This window comes from Ananas comosus, linkage group 20 (genome assembly GCF_001540865.1).
Source record: "Ananas comosus cultivar F153 linkage group 20, ASM154086v1, whole genome shotgun sequence".
Lineage (NCBI taxonomy): Eukaryota > Viridiplantae > Streptophyta > Magnoliopsida > Poales > Bromeliaceae > Ananas > Ananas comosus.
Genome location: NC_033640.1, coordinates 9157279 through 9174217, shown reverse-complemented (window position 1 = coordinate 9174217; position 16939 = coordinate 9157279). Strand labels below are relative to the sequence as shown.

At 35.5% G+C, this 16939-nt stretch overlaps 2 protein-coding genes across 2 annotated transcripts; one reads left to right on the top strand and one right to left on the bottom strand.

Annotated features, from left to right (window-relative positions):
* LOC109725489 (non-functional NADPH-dependent codeinone reductase 2-like) lies at positions 3392 to 4955 on the top strand (the record flags this gene model as incomplete). Its single annotated transcript, XM_020254693.1, is given in 3 exon segments — positions 3392 to 3635; positions 3831 to 4007; positions 4583 to 4955. Coding segments are annotated over 3 exon segments (642 nt in total). The 3' UTR covers positions 4814 to 4955.
* On the bottom strand, positions 5226 to 8463 carry LOC109725927 (transmembrane 9 superfamily member 2-like). Its single transcript, XM_020255330.1, has 7 exons — positions 8345 to 8463; positions 7801 to 7841; positions 7146 to 7731; positions 6747 to 6884; positions 6502 to 6658; positions 5894 to 6378; positions 5226 to 5474 (listed from the first exon to the last, which is right to left on the bottom strand). The coding sequence occupies exons 1-7, from the start codon at positions 8443 to 8445 to the stop codon at positions 5255 to 5257; spliced, it is 1728 nt and encodes a 575-aa protein (XP_020110919.1). The 5' UTR covers positions 8446 to 8463; the 3' UTR covers positions 5226 to 5254.

The window sequence follows — 16939 nt, the reverse complement described above, 5'->3', positions numbered from 1 at the left end:
TAACATGATACACTTTAAATCACAGGGTACTAATATGAGAAAGTACGAAACTACAGGGGGTATTTGAATTTTTTTTTTTATATGATTTAGCGAAGTGTTGACTGTTGAGGAAGATGCTTATNCACAAGGTACTAATATAAGAAAGTGCAAAACTACAGGAGGTATTTGATTTTTTTTTTTTATATGATTTAAGGAAGTGTCGAGGAAGATGCTTATGAAAAAGAAAAAAAAAATTACGGAATTAATACACTTTAAATTATTATAGAATATTAAAATAAGGAAACGCACATGGGTATAAATAAAAAACTCGCCTCTTTCCTACCGCAATAGAAAATGGAAAATTTTTATTTTCATCTGACAAAAGATGCAAATATGTATTTCTTTTAATATTATAATAATAATTTAAATAAAGCCTTCACCATTTCACGTGGCATAATACTGGCATTATTTTTATATTATTTATTATATATTCCTGTCCATTAACGTGTCCTTTTGAATAAGTTGTCACTATTTGGTTTAGCATAAGTCCCACCAAAAAGACACACAACCCTAATTTGATAATATGAACATTACCAAACATTTTCTTTTTGGACAAGTGGTTATTGTTTTGTCTTAGCATATAATATAGCATGCAATAGTAGCAAAGGGCTAATATTATAATTATTATAAATAAAATAGCATGTATTGTAGCATATATATAATGAATTAATTAAAATGTATTATTTTGTGTTATTTGTATATGATTTTTTTTTTAATAATTTTCTGCTATGCTTAAGATAATTATCAAACACACTTTTACCTATTTTTAAAAATAAAAGAATGTTTAATCACTGACCTTTTCTAGAGCAAGTGGCAAAGAGCTTGGTGGTTGACACCCGAGGCCCAAGTTCGAATCCTAGTTGATTTACATTTCCAACTAAGTTTATTTCTAAATGAAATAAACAAAGCGGGTAATATGCTACCAATCTCTCTCTCGAAAAAAAAAAAAATGTTTAACCAAACGTAATTTTAAACTTGGCCTTGTATATTTCAAACTTAATTAACTATTTCAAGAATAAAAAAAAATTTATTCCTAAAAATATTAACTCCAAACCAAACATAGCCTTAAGAGGCCGAGTTTAATAACAGGACGACTATAAACATTATTTTTATAGCGGTATAAAAGAATCAAATAAATAAATAAAAACTTCAAATATCGTCCGTAATTTTTTTTTTTTTCTTTTCGTTATCCTCTTTATAAAATTAAAACCGCAGTGCATATTCGATAAATTACAGGTGAGATATTTAAAATTTTTTATATATAATTTAATGAAGAGTTAACGGAGGTGCTTGTGAAAAGATAAAAATAAAAAAAATTACATGATACTAAAGTGGTACACTTTAAACTATAAAATACTAAAATAAGAAAAGGGTTAATTGCATACACGTTCCTACAAATATGGTGAATTGCAGATATAACCCTGCAAAGCTCAACTTTTATAAGTTATCCCTACAAAAGTCCTAATGTATTCATATATGTCCCTCCAGTTAGGATCCGTTAGAGAGCTGTTAATTTTTTAACAGTAGAGTTGTGAAATGACAATTTTGCCTTTGTCCTCTTCCTCTTCCTCTTCCTCTTTGAGCTGCGAGAGCGGACGGCGACCTTGCGGAGCTTGTTGGGGTTGCGGCCAACGAGGATGAGGAAGAAGCGGAAGGTGAAGGCGAGGCCGATGCCGTCGGAGGCGCCCGTGACGACGGCCCACGCGGGCACCACGACGGCGACGACGATCGAATCATCGACACCGACGACGACGAAGAAGAAGGAGAAAAGGAGGAAAGGAGGATATGGAGAAGAAGAGAAAGAAGAAGCAGGAGAGGAAGAGGAAGAGGAAGGAAAAGAAGGGCAAAATTATCGATTCACATTACTTATTAATTATAGTTAAATATTTTAACTGTCGTTAACGAAATTTCTCTAACAGACCCTAACGGTAAGGAAATATCTAAATATATTAGGACTTTTTGTATAGAAAATTTATAAAAATTGAGCTTTTTAGTAATATATCTGTAATTCATCGTATTTACGGATACACGTTAAAACAATAAGAAAACTCAACATCACATGGGTGTATGCGAAGTTTATCTGTCAACATCACATGGGTGCATGCGAAGTTTATCCGTAAATAACAAAGCGCTTCTTTCCTACCGAAATAGAAAATTCTGGTACGCAACAGTCCCAGCCAAACCTCCCGCAGCCCCGTGGTCTCGAACCTCCACTGCTTCTGCAGCGCCGCGCTCCGCTACTGCGGCGGCGGCCGGGCGCGCCGCAGCCGCTACCGCTCCGGCTCCCGCGCGAGCCTCGGCATCTCGCGCCGCCACAGCTTCACCGCCATCGGGTCGAGGTCGCGGCGGCGGTGGCGGCGGGGGCGGGAGCGGCGCAGCTTGCCCTTGAGGCGGCAGGGGTAGGGGTGGTGGGGGTAGGGGGAGGGGGCGGGAGGAGGGGGGTGGAGGTGGAGGCCACAGTGCGAGGACGAGGACGAGCGGCTCCGGTATCGACGCGAAAGAGAGAGAGAGAGAGAGAGAGAGATGCTCGACGAACAATATTTCCNCCTTTTTTTTTTTTTTTCTTTCTCCTTTTTTTTTTTTTTTTTAATTTTAATCTCGAACTTTCGAGCTGGTTTTTCTTATCTGTCAGTAAGATAATTTTGGAAATCAGCAGTTTGGGGATTCTTTCTTTCAGTTCATATCATCCAATGAAAACTAGGCTTAAGTATTTTGGATCGGTTGTTTGAACCTGAAGAGATATTAATGCTGACGAGCCGGGTCATTATATTTGGTATCAAAACTAGAAACTAGGCTACTATACTATTAGGTTTTCGGCCCTGGGATGAAGGGATATGCAGCTAGGATGATAGTGGTCTTTTAGGGTTGAGTGGTGGCTAATTGAATAGTATGATCTAACATGCGGAAAACTTGGTAGTACCAAATGCTCAGTAATAGCATAGTAGCCAGACTCTGAAGCTAGTTTATCAACCAGAAGTGTGAAACGAGTCTCTTGCCTAATATTCCTATATCGGATGGAAAATGAATTATGATTGGAAATATAAGACTGCTCTTTGTGCGTATTCGTGCACACCCGAACATTATTATTTATGTTTGTTTTTTTTTTTTTTTTTTTGAGAGATAGGTAGCACGCTACCCGCTTCGTTTATTTCGTTTAGAAATAAACTTAGCTAGAAATGTGAATCAACATTATTATTTATGTTAACCTAAGCGTTGCAAGCTTGACCAAATTTGATAACCTTTCTTTTTTTTGCTCATGACCCAATATGATGATGATACTGTAAAAATAAGTTACGTATTCAGATGTGAGTAATTATTTGATCTAAACTTGTGTTTTCACTCCATGATGCAGCAACCTACAAATGGATTACCTTGATCTGTACCTTATCCACTGGCCCATGAGTGCAAAGCCAGGGCCGCCTATTTTCCCTTTAAAGAGAGAGGACATCATGCCGATGGACTTGAAGGGTGTTTGGGAAGCAATGGAGGAGTGCCAAAGGCTGGGGCTAGCTAAGGCAATCGGAGTTAGCAACTTCCCGACGAAGAAGATCGAAGAGCTTCTCAAAACAGCTAAAATACCGCCAGCGGTAAACCAGGTCTGTTCGAACCTCCTTAACATGTTGTTGCTTTGATTTGAGTTACATTTCCTGAATTCAAGTACAGGTTCGTTATTGGTTGTTCACCGTGCAATCAGCTGAAAAATCATTCAGAAGAGTTAAATTTGAGCTGCTATGCTTAATTTGTTAAGTTGGATCGCAATGAGATAGATCGATGTTGGATTGTTTTTGCAGGTGGAGTTGAATCCAGTTTGGCAACAGCAGAAGTTGTTGCAATTCTGTGCGGAGAAAGGTATACGTGTGACGGCTTACTCTCCGTTGGGAGGTCAAACTGCTGGAGGTGCAAACCCAGTGATGGAATCCGAAGTGCTCAAAGAGATCGCTAAGGCAAAGGGAAAGACGGTGGCTCAGGTGATCTTTAATGCCCTCATTGGAAATTTACGTGTTCTTGTATGAATTTTTACAAACTGAGATAAGGGATTGCGAATGGTGATTGCAAAAGACATGGTAATTGTACATCACTACATTGTCAATATGTTGCTTTTGCTTTTACATACTCATACTCAATGCGTGACTCACAAAACAATGTGTCACTACGAAAACCATGACGATTACTTTGTTTTCTGATTCTCTTAGCTAAGCTACATATAACCTGCGATTCGTAGAAGACAATACAAACGATCTAGATTGCTTGAAAAATAAGGAAAAAAGAACATCTTTAAAAACACTAACTGATACTGACAATTGAGACACACGTGTATCTGTCTAAGACTAATGGGGAAGTTCTCGGTTGATACACACAAGCTAATTTTCACTTTGATTATTTTTCGTTCTTGAGGAAATGTTGTACGCTTGTATGCCATACTCTGATTTAAATCACATTCAATAAGAAGATTCCAGGGTCTACTTGCTTTCGTGCTTATAGAGAAGTAATTTTAGTTATTTGTGATGTTAGGGAACTCTTACTCTCTCTTATATTCCTATAGGTTTCGCTAAGATGGATTTACGAGCAAGGCGCTAGCATGGTTGTTAAGAGCTTTAACAAGGAGAGGCTCAAGCAGAACATTGAGATCTTCGATTGGGAGCTAACCGAGGAAGAACGGATTAAAATCAGTCAGATACCGCAAAAGAAGAGGGTCACCGTACGGGACATAATCTCCAAAGAAGGTACTCTCGAATCAGTCGATCTTTCGGACATCGATTGTGTTGAGATGTAACTAAGCTAGCATGGTATTTGAATTTGGAATAAATACACAATTGAAATGTCAAATGATGTCATCAATTTGAATCTGTTTAGCATACTATGTAGACTTATCTTTGAATCTAATGGAGATCAGTTTCTGTGCTTCGTGATTTGCATCTTATTTTGCACATTCACCTTTTTTTATGGTAAGAGCTTGTGCTTTTTGTGTTTTATCTTTTTCATCTTCCCTCAAATTCTGGGTGATTGAAGGTGTAGGGGGAAAAAACCATAACCAATGCCAAACTGAGAACTAAAATGCAAGTGGAACCAAAGTATATTATGTTTATGCTTATGATTCATAACTATCAACTATATGTCATCTCCTCCTAATCACTAACACCTATTTTAGATCTAAATTTGTACAAAGAGAAAACGGCCAAAAATTCCTAACAAATATCGAAAACTAAGTGATTGATTATTCGCATTTGATGCTACGGTAAATGTAGCGAACGAAGCACAAGGCGGAGTGGAAGGCGACGGTCCCGAGCATGAGGAAGAAGCCGTAGGAGACGCAGGCCATGTACCCGAAAAAGAAGGATGTTTGCATGAATCCCGACATGTACGATCTCGCGTAGTAGTAGTAGAAGCAGTAACCGTAGATGAATAAACCGGTCGATCCACCAGAGAGGAAAGACCTGCACCAGAAACTATAGTTAATTCGTGATTTATTAGAGGATAATACGGCTAACAAAAGACGATTACACAAAGCATTACTTGGGCTTCTAGAGAAACACAAGAAACATTAATGATTGTTCATTAATGTTCGCGAATTCCGTAATGAAAGAAACCGAAAGAACAATTTTACTTCAGAATTCAATATTTGTACATATCTGTGTAGATTCCATATTTGAACTCATAGATAGATGTATGTGTAGGTATATATATGTATTTACGTACGTATGTATATACATATGATATGTATAAGGATGCTAAGTGTATAAGGAATGTTAATACTACTTAACAAAACTCATAAACCATCTCTACTAGCACTTTGAGAATATAAGGTTTCATGAGAAACCCTTTTGAGCTCAAAACTTTAGATTTATTAGATTACCTCCACCACCATTTATGGTCTTCAGCAGCAAGTTGAAAATAAGTCAATGTCACCGTAACGAAGGCCGTGACGATAACCAAAATAACGAAAGTTAGGAAGAGGATACTGTATACCGCGTAAACTCTATGACCCCAGATACTCGTGAATACGTAATAAAGTTCCATGTAGATAGCGGAAAATGGAAGGAACCCGGCTATCGCCATTTGTGGAACCGTCCCGCGACACCAAGGGAGTTGTGGGATCTCTCTGGGGTATTTCGTTGTGCGACAAGGAACCTGAAACTCTACCCTGCTGTTTTTACCGGCGATTCCGCCTAGAATAAGCAAAGGTAAGGTCACTAACACCCAGACGAGGAGAATGACTGTGATCGTGCCGAACGGTAATGCAGCTGTAGAATTGTATAAGATGGCGACAGTGTTGAGGAAGCAGAATGTTGCGAATAGGGGGCCGCAAAAGAGACATCCTGTCAGAAGCAAATTCCTAATCTGCAGAATCAAGATGAATGGAAAACCAGTGAAAATAACATTAATTCTCGATTCTCGATTATACAAAATCAGTAGGAAGTTAAAAGCAGGATGCGCGAAAGAACGCGAAAGAGCATCACACACCCAGTTTGTTCCTTCAATTTGACGGTAGAAGTTAGCTGCAACATAACCGGCAATGCCGGATGTAAGCGTATAAATAACAACCAATGCCGTGAAAAGGGCTCCGCGATTGTACGGGTAGAACACTCCGATTATAGCAAGGATAAAAATGGAAATCGTCCTGCGATGACGAGAAAACAACATATAAGAGAAATAAACGATAAAAGAATCATACTTTTCTACATCAGAACGCTGTTGTTGAAGTTTACAGAGCAATTAGCTGGGTGCCAGAACCGATGAACGCAGCGAACAGCGACTTGTTCATCGGAAACCTAAAGACGTCACCGTGAATATTCTTCCATCCGGTTTCATCTTGATCTTCTCCCGATTCGTCATCCTCAGCATACCTTTATGCGTGAATAAACAAAGTAAACAAAACTGCGAGCGAATCGCATAACTGCATAGATTGTGTCCAACAATACGAGCAAGCGAAATATCGAGATACAGTTCCTGGGAATCAACTGTGATCTGTTTGATTGATGCAATTTTTGTAGTCATGAAATTAGTTCAGGAAAAGATACACTTCTGTTGCTTTTGCAATCTAATGTGATCAGATCGAATACAACTTGTATGGCACGCAAAGTTGGAAGAAGCTTCCGAGTCCTTACCGGCGAAAATCATTCTTCAGTATCCGCAACAAGATCGTGCCGAAAAACCCCACGAGCAGCAGAACAGTCCCGCACGAGTTTATGATTGAGAACCAGTGGATCCGCAACTGGTGAGGCAGCATCGACGGCAGCAGAAACCTGTCCATCCTACTCGCAAAGGGCGTGCTCGTCCCCTCCCACTTCACCGAGTAGAGGAACTCCACTTCGGTGTCCTCATCCTCCGTAACGTCGACCACAGCGTCGACGGCAGCGTGAGCATCGATCTCGATCACTCGGTCGTTGTTGTACAGAATGGTGAACCGAATGTGGCTGTACAGAAAGTACTTGTAATCTCGCGGATCGGTCTGGCTGTCCTTGTCGACTTTACCGATGAATCCCCAGACGGGCAAGTCATCGAAGTACATTTGAAAGTAGTAGTCATTGCTGACTGCATTCCTGAACTTTGCGACGTCTTCTTTCGTCAGCTTCTTTCTGCACACAGACTTTGATTCTACATCTACGTGAAAGTCGACCTTGTAAGGCGAATCGACGAGGCGGTCGCCGTTCAGAACTTCACCTAGTGCTTCAAACTTATCCTTCGCGCGTTCTGTTACGAAAGTTTAAGATGAGGAAGAAATAACGGAAGATAAGATGATCGAAAAACAAGAAGACATACCTGGGGAGCAGAATGGAAGATCGAAGTACCGATACGTCTCGCTGAAACAAACAATCGCGACGAATGAGTTATAATAAAAATAAATCAAAATATCTTAACCTATAGTATATTGTATCATTGAAGAACACAATAAAACATAATATAACGTAACATGACAATACATATGTATTGTACATTTTAATGAATAATATGGTATATGGTATATATAACTCTATGTAATAGAAATAATGAAAAAGGTAACAAATTCATATCTCACGACTAGATTTAATTTTTTACTCACTCATATGATTAATATCAGGTGAATCATATCACGTGCACTGACTGAAAAAAGATAACCAAAAAAAAATGAAGCAATAAACCAAAAAAAGTCGAACTTGATTAGAAACTCTCAACCTTATATGAAATGATTCAGAAATAATGTTCTTAACAATGATAATGTGCAACCAAAATCCATTCGAAACGTAAAAGAATGTTGCGATTCGTTTTTTGAGTTAAATAGTATGTGAAAAGACTAGCGGAAAAGTTACAAGAGAAGGCACCGTACCTAGGGTTGTGATAAGGGCCGACTTTGTTGGCATAGAACGGCACGGGATCTCCCGCCAGGTAGCGGTGATTTACCGCGCTTGACGCGACCGTGACAATCATTGAACATAGTAGGATGGTAAACGCCGCCGCTGTCGTCATCGCCACCGTCGCCGTCGTCGCCGTATCTCTCTCTATATTGAGAGTAGTCTAAGATTTATTTATATATATATAGAGGAAAGAATAGCAAGAAGCACGGTGAGGAGAAAAAATATCCCGAGTTTAAAAGCGAGGAAAAAAAAAAAATGGATACGAAAAACCGAGGTAGGTCAAATGGGAGTACGGATCGTATCTTTTATGGGGTTAATTTATATAATATACCAGACTAATCCACTAAACTAAACTTTGAAAACTCGTTGAATTCAAATTATTGGCTCAAAATACTTAAACTTAGTTATTCATTCTAATATATATATATATATATGTCACATTAATATATACAAGCCTATTTTGGTGTTACATGTTTTTTTTCGCTTTAGGTTTGTACGTTCTCGTCAGTCCAATCTTCCAGCTCATAATTTCGGCCGATGAATCACCGGATTCTTCACTTTCTCATATTTCGATGTGGAATAATTTGGATGTTATAGTTAATTGCACCATTCGATAACAATTTTTATTCCATTTATCATTTTGGTCCCAAATTTTTATTTTTGGAATTAAGAATAAGTGCATTACTCGTCGTCTCTAACCACTTCTTCGATACGTGCTCTAATGACGTTAAGTCTAATTTCACCGCTCTCAATATCGTTCTTTATATCTCTGACCACAAAAACAGCGCCTATTATATCTTTCGAAAGATCTGACGTCCTGATGTTGAGCCAGACGTGCAATCAAGTGCTTCTTAAAACTTAGAAAAGTCTGTGCCAAGATTAACCGGCGTGGATCGATGAATCATGATCATAATCGATATGAACCCAATTATGAAAGTTGGGGACATAATAGTTAAAAAAAAAAGATTAGGGACTATAAACTGAAAAAAAAAGTAAAGTTTAGGAACTGTTGGTGCGATTAATCCTAAAGTAATTAAGTCCTTAAAATAAAATTTTTCGATAGTATCGAATTTGAAGTTTATCTTAATACGATCATACAATAAAAATATTTGAATAAGGGCGATGAAATATATAACCCAATGGAGAATTTTGTGCAAGAATAAAAATTGATTTAAATATATAATTAATAAATTTAAGTCTACAGGTTGCTACAATATTTCACATGAAAAAAATTTCAAAAACTTACTAAAATCTAATTTTTATATACGTATTTGAGTACAATTAAATTCAAATAGATTTTAAGGGTGTGCTAGGTTCGTCGGAAAAGTGTAAAAAACTATTTTTCCAACAAAAATTTTTTAAATTCAAAAAATTATTTTCATAATTTTTATTTTTCAAATAAAAAAACAGAAAACTGAAAAAAGGAGACTCTTTTAATGAAATCTGAGAAAAAATTTTTAGAAAAATTATTTTTTAAAAAATCTAAACGGACGAAAATATTATTTTTAATTAGAAAGTTATTTTTTAAAATGTTTTCTGGAAAATCAGACCCCTCCTTAATGTAGGTGTTTTCTAATGTTGGATTTAATATTTTATTACATCCATAAGGACCAGAGTAACAACCTAATCCCAACAAATCAATAGATATATTAAAATTTGAGTTTTCATGAGAGGGTTACGTGTTGTGTACTTCATTTCTCACGATTCGTTTGTCCGCCTCGCCTCCTTCCCCCTCTAGATCGTCTCAAATCTGCCGAGTGCTGTGGCATATACCATGTCGCACACCTAACTTCTGCATATCCCGCGGGGCGTGGAGGGTTATCGCACTGTACTATAACGTTCTTCCCCTCCGTAAGAACACCTACTTTACCCAATTATTATTATTTTTCAAGTACAAGTGTACAACATAATGACTAGGTATTACTACTTGGAAAGAACTAAACTTTAGTGAGGTGGGGCGTAACACAATTTTATTGGCGTATTGAAGTACTTAAATGGCACTTTAAATTGTGTTCATAAAGCTGGTTCTTCGCACGGCTCTGTTTATTTCGCCAAAGATAAAATTTAGATTAAAGTAAATTTTTGGATGAACTTAAGTTTAAGTAAAAAGAAAAATTCTTCTGTTGTTTCTTTATATATTTGTGTTAGTGAAGTTCTTTCAATTTGATTATTTGTTTGGCATAAAATGAATAACGTAAAAAAAGGATGCGTGAGAGATAAATTAATATTTCGTTTATTTTTTTTTTTACTTATAATTGACTTTAGAATGGACTTTAGTATGAGGTGGGGGCGAAATCAATTATACTATTTTGGAGAGTTTAAGTTTCAACCAGAGTAAAGATACGGTGAACCAAACAACGGAATTATACATTTTTAAAAAAATCACTTTATTTCTCTGCATTTTTAGTGAAACAAATACCCTCAAGATTTGTAGCAATACTTATTTGTAAATCCAAGTGCGTTACATGTAACTTTTGAAATAGATTCTTCAAAAATCAATGACCAGATTTTGCTTAGTAAAAATAAATTTGGTTGAAGTAAGTTTGTAAGTTTTCACAGCAAGCTCTAATTTGAAATTTTCAATTTTTCTATGTTAAGAATCTAACAAATTTTAACGACAAAAACAGTTGCTGCTTTTTTAAAAGAAAAACTTCATACAATAACTATTTCTGCTATCTTGTTAAAACAAAACACGGAAAATAAATCCAAAAAAAATTAGTGCAAAAATATATATGTATAAAAATTATATAATTCGGTCACTGGTTTATATCCAAAATTTTATTTTAATATTGAAGGTAGAGTATAAAATATGTGTCTCCAGAAACTGAAAATAAAAAGAATATAGTCGGCGCTCAATGGCATCCGGCCAAAAAATGCCCGAAAAACGCGTCGGTGTAGTGGGACCCAATGCTCGGCTCTTTATCACGCAGCACCCACAATACACGGTGGCTGCGTGCCTGCATTTGGTTCCAGTATAAGTAAGAACTGTCTATTTTAAGAATTGGTATAAGTTCAGATATAAGCAAAAACTTTGCGTTTGGATGAAAATTAGATTGTTTCTAAAAATAAGGTAAATAATGTTTGGATGATTAAATTGGAACAAGAGGAATAAGAGTTATAATTTTAAATTAAAATTATTTTATCTAATTAATTGACATCAAAATATTACTTAAAGATAATTTAGTAAATTAATAAATTTATTAGCTATCAATATTGTATAAGATAATAAAAATATATTAATTAATTATAAAAAATAATTTAACTTTTTACTTAGTTAGTAAATTATTTTAGCTAGATAACTAGTAAAAAAATTAATTAGATTATTAAAAATATTAATGGTTAATCAATAAATAAATATTAGTTTATGAATAAATACATTAAATTATTAATAATTAATTATAAATAATAAATAAATTAATTATTTTATTATTTAAGTAATAAATAATAATTTAAATATATTAATTAGATTACTTAATAATTTAATATCATAATTAAAATTAAATTTTGACTTTAATTAATCTTGTTCCCACCTGGGAACAAACTTATTCCAGAAAAAATAATAGAACAACAGTTCCAGACTTATACCAGCTTATTTCTAAAATATGAAAACTACTGTTCTCAGATACCAAACACAACGTTTGGGAACAAAAAGAAGAACATTCGCTTATTCCTCTCTTGTTCCCGAATCAAACACTGTCCTTGGGTTTACCTTAAAATAAAAATAAAAGAAAAACATCTTGGGTTGAATTAATTAATCTTGTTTTCTCGTTTTAATTAGAGCACCGGTGAGTTAGGAACTCAAGTTAGAACTGACTCGTATTTGCTCATTTATTTAACGAGTCAAACACGAGTTAGCTCATTAAAATATCGAGCTAAAAAATTCAGTTCGTGTTCGACTTATTTATTACTAGCCGAGTATCATACACTATATATAAAGCATATCTTCCAATTTAAAGTATAATTAGACTCGTAGTTTAATTGAATTTCTAGTTACACTCTATATAAATTTAAATCTCCTCTTATTCTAAGTAAATTAGAATTTGACTTACAAATTTAAACAAAAAATCTAACATATCTTTAGAAGCTCTAACTAGCTTGGTACTTAAAGAAAAAGCCAAATATTCCCACTTTTGCTGTATTTGTGGTCCCTCTTTACATTTTGGCTTTATGCCTCTATTGTTTGCTCAAATTAAGTTTCCCTTAACTTTATGCCCATAGTATTTGTTCTTTACTTTTGACTTTTTATATAGATTTTTATCTATATCCCTAGAATGAATCTCTGTTTCAGGGCTTTCAACCAATCAATACGACCTCATAGATGAGATTTTGCTAAAACTCGATTGATTTCTTGAAAACTTCTGATACGAAACTTTAAGTATTCAAAGACACTCTATTTATAACTTCTAAATCATAACATTAAGGACTTGTTTGGTTCAAAGGTGGAATTAGAATGGATGATAGAATGAGAATGAATTAGAATGGTAATTGAAATGACCCACTCTCCCAAGACGTTTGGTTTATTTGTGGATTGGGAATTGGAATGAGTTATTCACATTTCATTGTTTGGTTCGTATAAACTAAAAAAATTATAGGATACTATAATACTAATTTTACTCTCAAATATAAATTTATATTATTTAAAATTTATGAAAAATATAATACTATTCTCTAATAAGTTTTCTAAAAAATATATGAAATTTATTTTTAAAATTTTTTATTGATGTGGGTTAGGGATAAGCTTTTGAGAGATGATAGGTTTTTTTTTTTTTTTTTTTGATGAGAAAGGGGTGAAGAGAAAGAGGGTGAGATAGTCACATGGGCTTCGAGAACTTATTGGGCTTCCGAAATGAAATCTCAATTCGGGGTAGAAGGCCGGAATCAAGTTGAAGGCTAATGGGTCATTCCCATTCCAGTCCGGAATAGAAATCCCAAACCGATTCATGCGAACCAAAAAAAATTAACCGAATTTGATCAAAGCGATTCCCATTCCATACCCAAAATGGATAAACCAAACAAGCCCTAAATTGTTTCCCTAGTGAGAAATACTTTTGACCCATTATGCAGTACCTCCTCCAACACTCTATCCACAAAAATCAACTTCAACTTATTATTAGAAACTGTACAAAGAATACAAGTGTAGTACTCCTCCTAGGAACAAAGAAATTCAATCAAAATTACATAGAATCTTTGGTTTTTTCTAAGTAGACCATCAGATGATCCTACCACCAAATTTACTACCAACAAGGAGATTTATTAAATCCGATCAGAACTAATGCAATTTATAAATAGTAAAACAGCTCTGTCAATAGCACTGTTCTTTTGTCACTCCTCCTCAGTCCGGTGACACTGGAGTGTTTGACATGCCGCAAAGCTGTAAGAGTGCGCGAGCGATGGAGCTGAGGATCCCCTTCAGAATTCGGCCACGCACTGGCACGTGCCGTGGAGGGACCGGAATTTTCGACGGGCGGGGCCGACGGAGCGGCGGGATCGCCATCGAGCCTAAGCTGAGGCTTTCTCTGAGAATAGTGAAGTGTACAACAACAATTGAGTTGTCGTAGAGAAAGAGTTCTCGTGTACTTATAGGGACGCCTATGCGGGTCCCACGCGGTTTTCCCCTCCTCCGAGTCGGCGGCGTCCGCATAATGGGAGGTGCGCCGGTTTTTCTTTACCCTCGCGCGTTTGTTGCACATGTTTTTAAAATGAAATAATTTTAAATAATAAAATATATATTATATAAAGTAAACAAAAATTGAAAAAAAAAAAACAAAGATAATACTCCTCCATATGGAATAAGTTATGAGAAATTTACGAATGCGAATTAAAAAAAAAAAAGGAGAAAGATCACGTGTAGAGAGAAGAAAAAGGGTGTCGTTGATGCACGCGTAGATATGAATCATATGATCTAATGGTTTATATATAATCTATTCTTTACTTTTATTTATTTTATTTTTATTACTTTACTTGTTTTACTATATTAAGGAACTATTTGATTATTAAGGAACTATTTGATTAGATATAATTATAAATACAGTGTAGTTGGATATGCATATAGTTAAAAATACAGCAATTACAACTACATACATTCTATACGGAGGAGTGTGGAGAGGGCTGCCGTATACTTATGGGTTCCAGATTCATGTATGGTATATAGACGAAATTTTAATTTTATTATATAGACTATTAAAAAATAGAGTTGGTTCATGTGATAAAATTTTACACGAGAGAAAAAAAAAAGTGGAGAAAATGCGAAATCACAAGGAAAGTATTTGAAATTTTTTACATCATATGAAATTTTAATTTTGTTATATCGACTATTAAAAAATAAGGTTAGTCTATGCGATAAAATTTTACACTTGGTGTAGGCAAAAAAATTTTTAAAAAAAGTGTTGAAGGAAAAAATAAATAAAAAAAAAGGTGTAGGGTGTGAGAGAGAAAAAAAAAAATGTGGGCCCATATGTATATATAGTGTAGAGGTACTATGCTATCGGAAACATAGAGGATCTAATGCTTCTAACTTTTTGACCATTGGATCAAAAATTATACGATTGAGATGATTGTGGTTCCCTCAGGATTGAGTAGTATCCCTAGGGTTGAGTGGTCCCTACAGGGTAATAGTATTAATCCAAGGCTCGAAATGATCAAAAGTATTGATCTAAGGGTCAAAAAATTGAAAGTATTATATCCTCTAAGCTTCCGATAACATACTAGCTCTACTATATATATATATATGAGAGAGAGTTGGACTGGGCTACTATTATTAGCAAAATCCCATTGTTGCTATCAGTTTTTTAGCCTTTGGATCAACTCTTTTCATTATTTCTAACCATTGGATTAAATACTATAACCCAGTAGGGACCACTCAACCCTAGGGGGGCCACTCAACTCTAACCGACTAATATCATTTCGACCCTACAATTTTTCATCCAAGGGTTAAAAACTTGATAGCAAAAAAAGCGTTTTACTATTAATAGCATTCCAGCCTAATTCTCTATATATATATATATATATATAGAGAGAGAGAGAGAGAGAGAGAGAAAAAAAAGAGAGATGGAAACACATTCGCAAGCTTTAATACCAGCTTATTCAGAAATATGAGAACTACTGTTGCTCAGATACCAAATACGATGTTGGGAATAAAGGGGGAATAAGAGCTTATTTTCTTTGATTCTGAACCAAGTCACTGCCCTTGGGTTACCTTAAAAATGAAATTAAAAAAAAAAAATCTTGGGTTGAATTATTAATTATGTTTTCCTCGTTTATATTAGAGCACCGGTGAGTTAGGAACTCCAGGTTATGAACCTAACTCGTGTTTTGTTCATTATTTAAACGAGGCAGAACACGAGTTAGCTCATTAAAATATCGAGCTAAAAAATTCAAACTGTGTTTGACTTGTTCATTCTGCCTAAGTAATCAATGCACTATATATAAAGCATAGCTTCGCAATTAGAGTAAAATTAGACTCGCAGTTTAATTGAACTTCTAGTTATACCCTATAATAAATTTAAATCTCACTTAATTCCTAATTAATGATAAGAATTTGACTTCCACTTAGATTACAGCAATTTAAACAAAAATCTAACATATCTTTAGAAGCTCTAACTAAGCTGTACTCAAGAAAAAGCTCATAGAATTTTGGAACAAAACGCAATTCCAAATCAAAAATTACATAGAAACTGTACAAAGAATACATTGTACTACTCCTCACTAGGAAGTAAACCAATTCAAATCAAAATAACATACGAATCTTGTTCTTTCAAAGTAGAGCATCCCAGATGATCCTACCGCCAAATTACTATCAACAAGGAGATTTATTAATATCGGATCAGACTAATCAAATTTATAAGTAGTAAAAAACAGCTCTGTCAATGAGCACTGTTCTCTGTTACTCGCTCAAGACCTGCGAGACTGGAGTGTCTAACATGCCGCAGAACCGCAAGAGTGCACGAACGACTGGAAGCTGACGATCCTTCAGAACTTCGGCCACGCACTGGCAACGTACCGGTGGAGGGACCGGAATTTTCGACGCGGTGGGGCCGACGGAACGGCGGATCGCCATCGAGGGCGGCCCTCTACAAACCGTGCCCAAGAAAACTGAGGCTTTTTCTGAGAATAGTGAAGCAATACAAGCAACAATTGAGTTGCGCAGTAGAAAAGAGTCCTAGTGTAGCTTATGGGCTAGTACGGTCCGCACCATACCTGATTTTCCCCCTTCAAACCTCGCTTCCACGTAAGATGACCCCCCCCCCCCCCCCTCAAACGGGTTGGATCGGCGGGATTTTTTAAAAAATCCAAACCCGAACCACTCCAAACCGAGACCCAAAATCTAAACTCGAATACCCCGAATGCTGAACCCGACGGATTTAAAAATCCATATCCAAACCCGAATCCGACTCAAAAATTCAAACTTGAAGTGAATTCCGAACTCGAAACAATTTATTTCTTTTTTCAATATTTCAAATATATTTTATTAATTCTAAATTTTAAAATACAATTAAAATAATATCAAATTTTTATATATATATATATATATATATATAATATATATATATATATATATATTTATAATA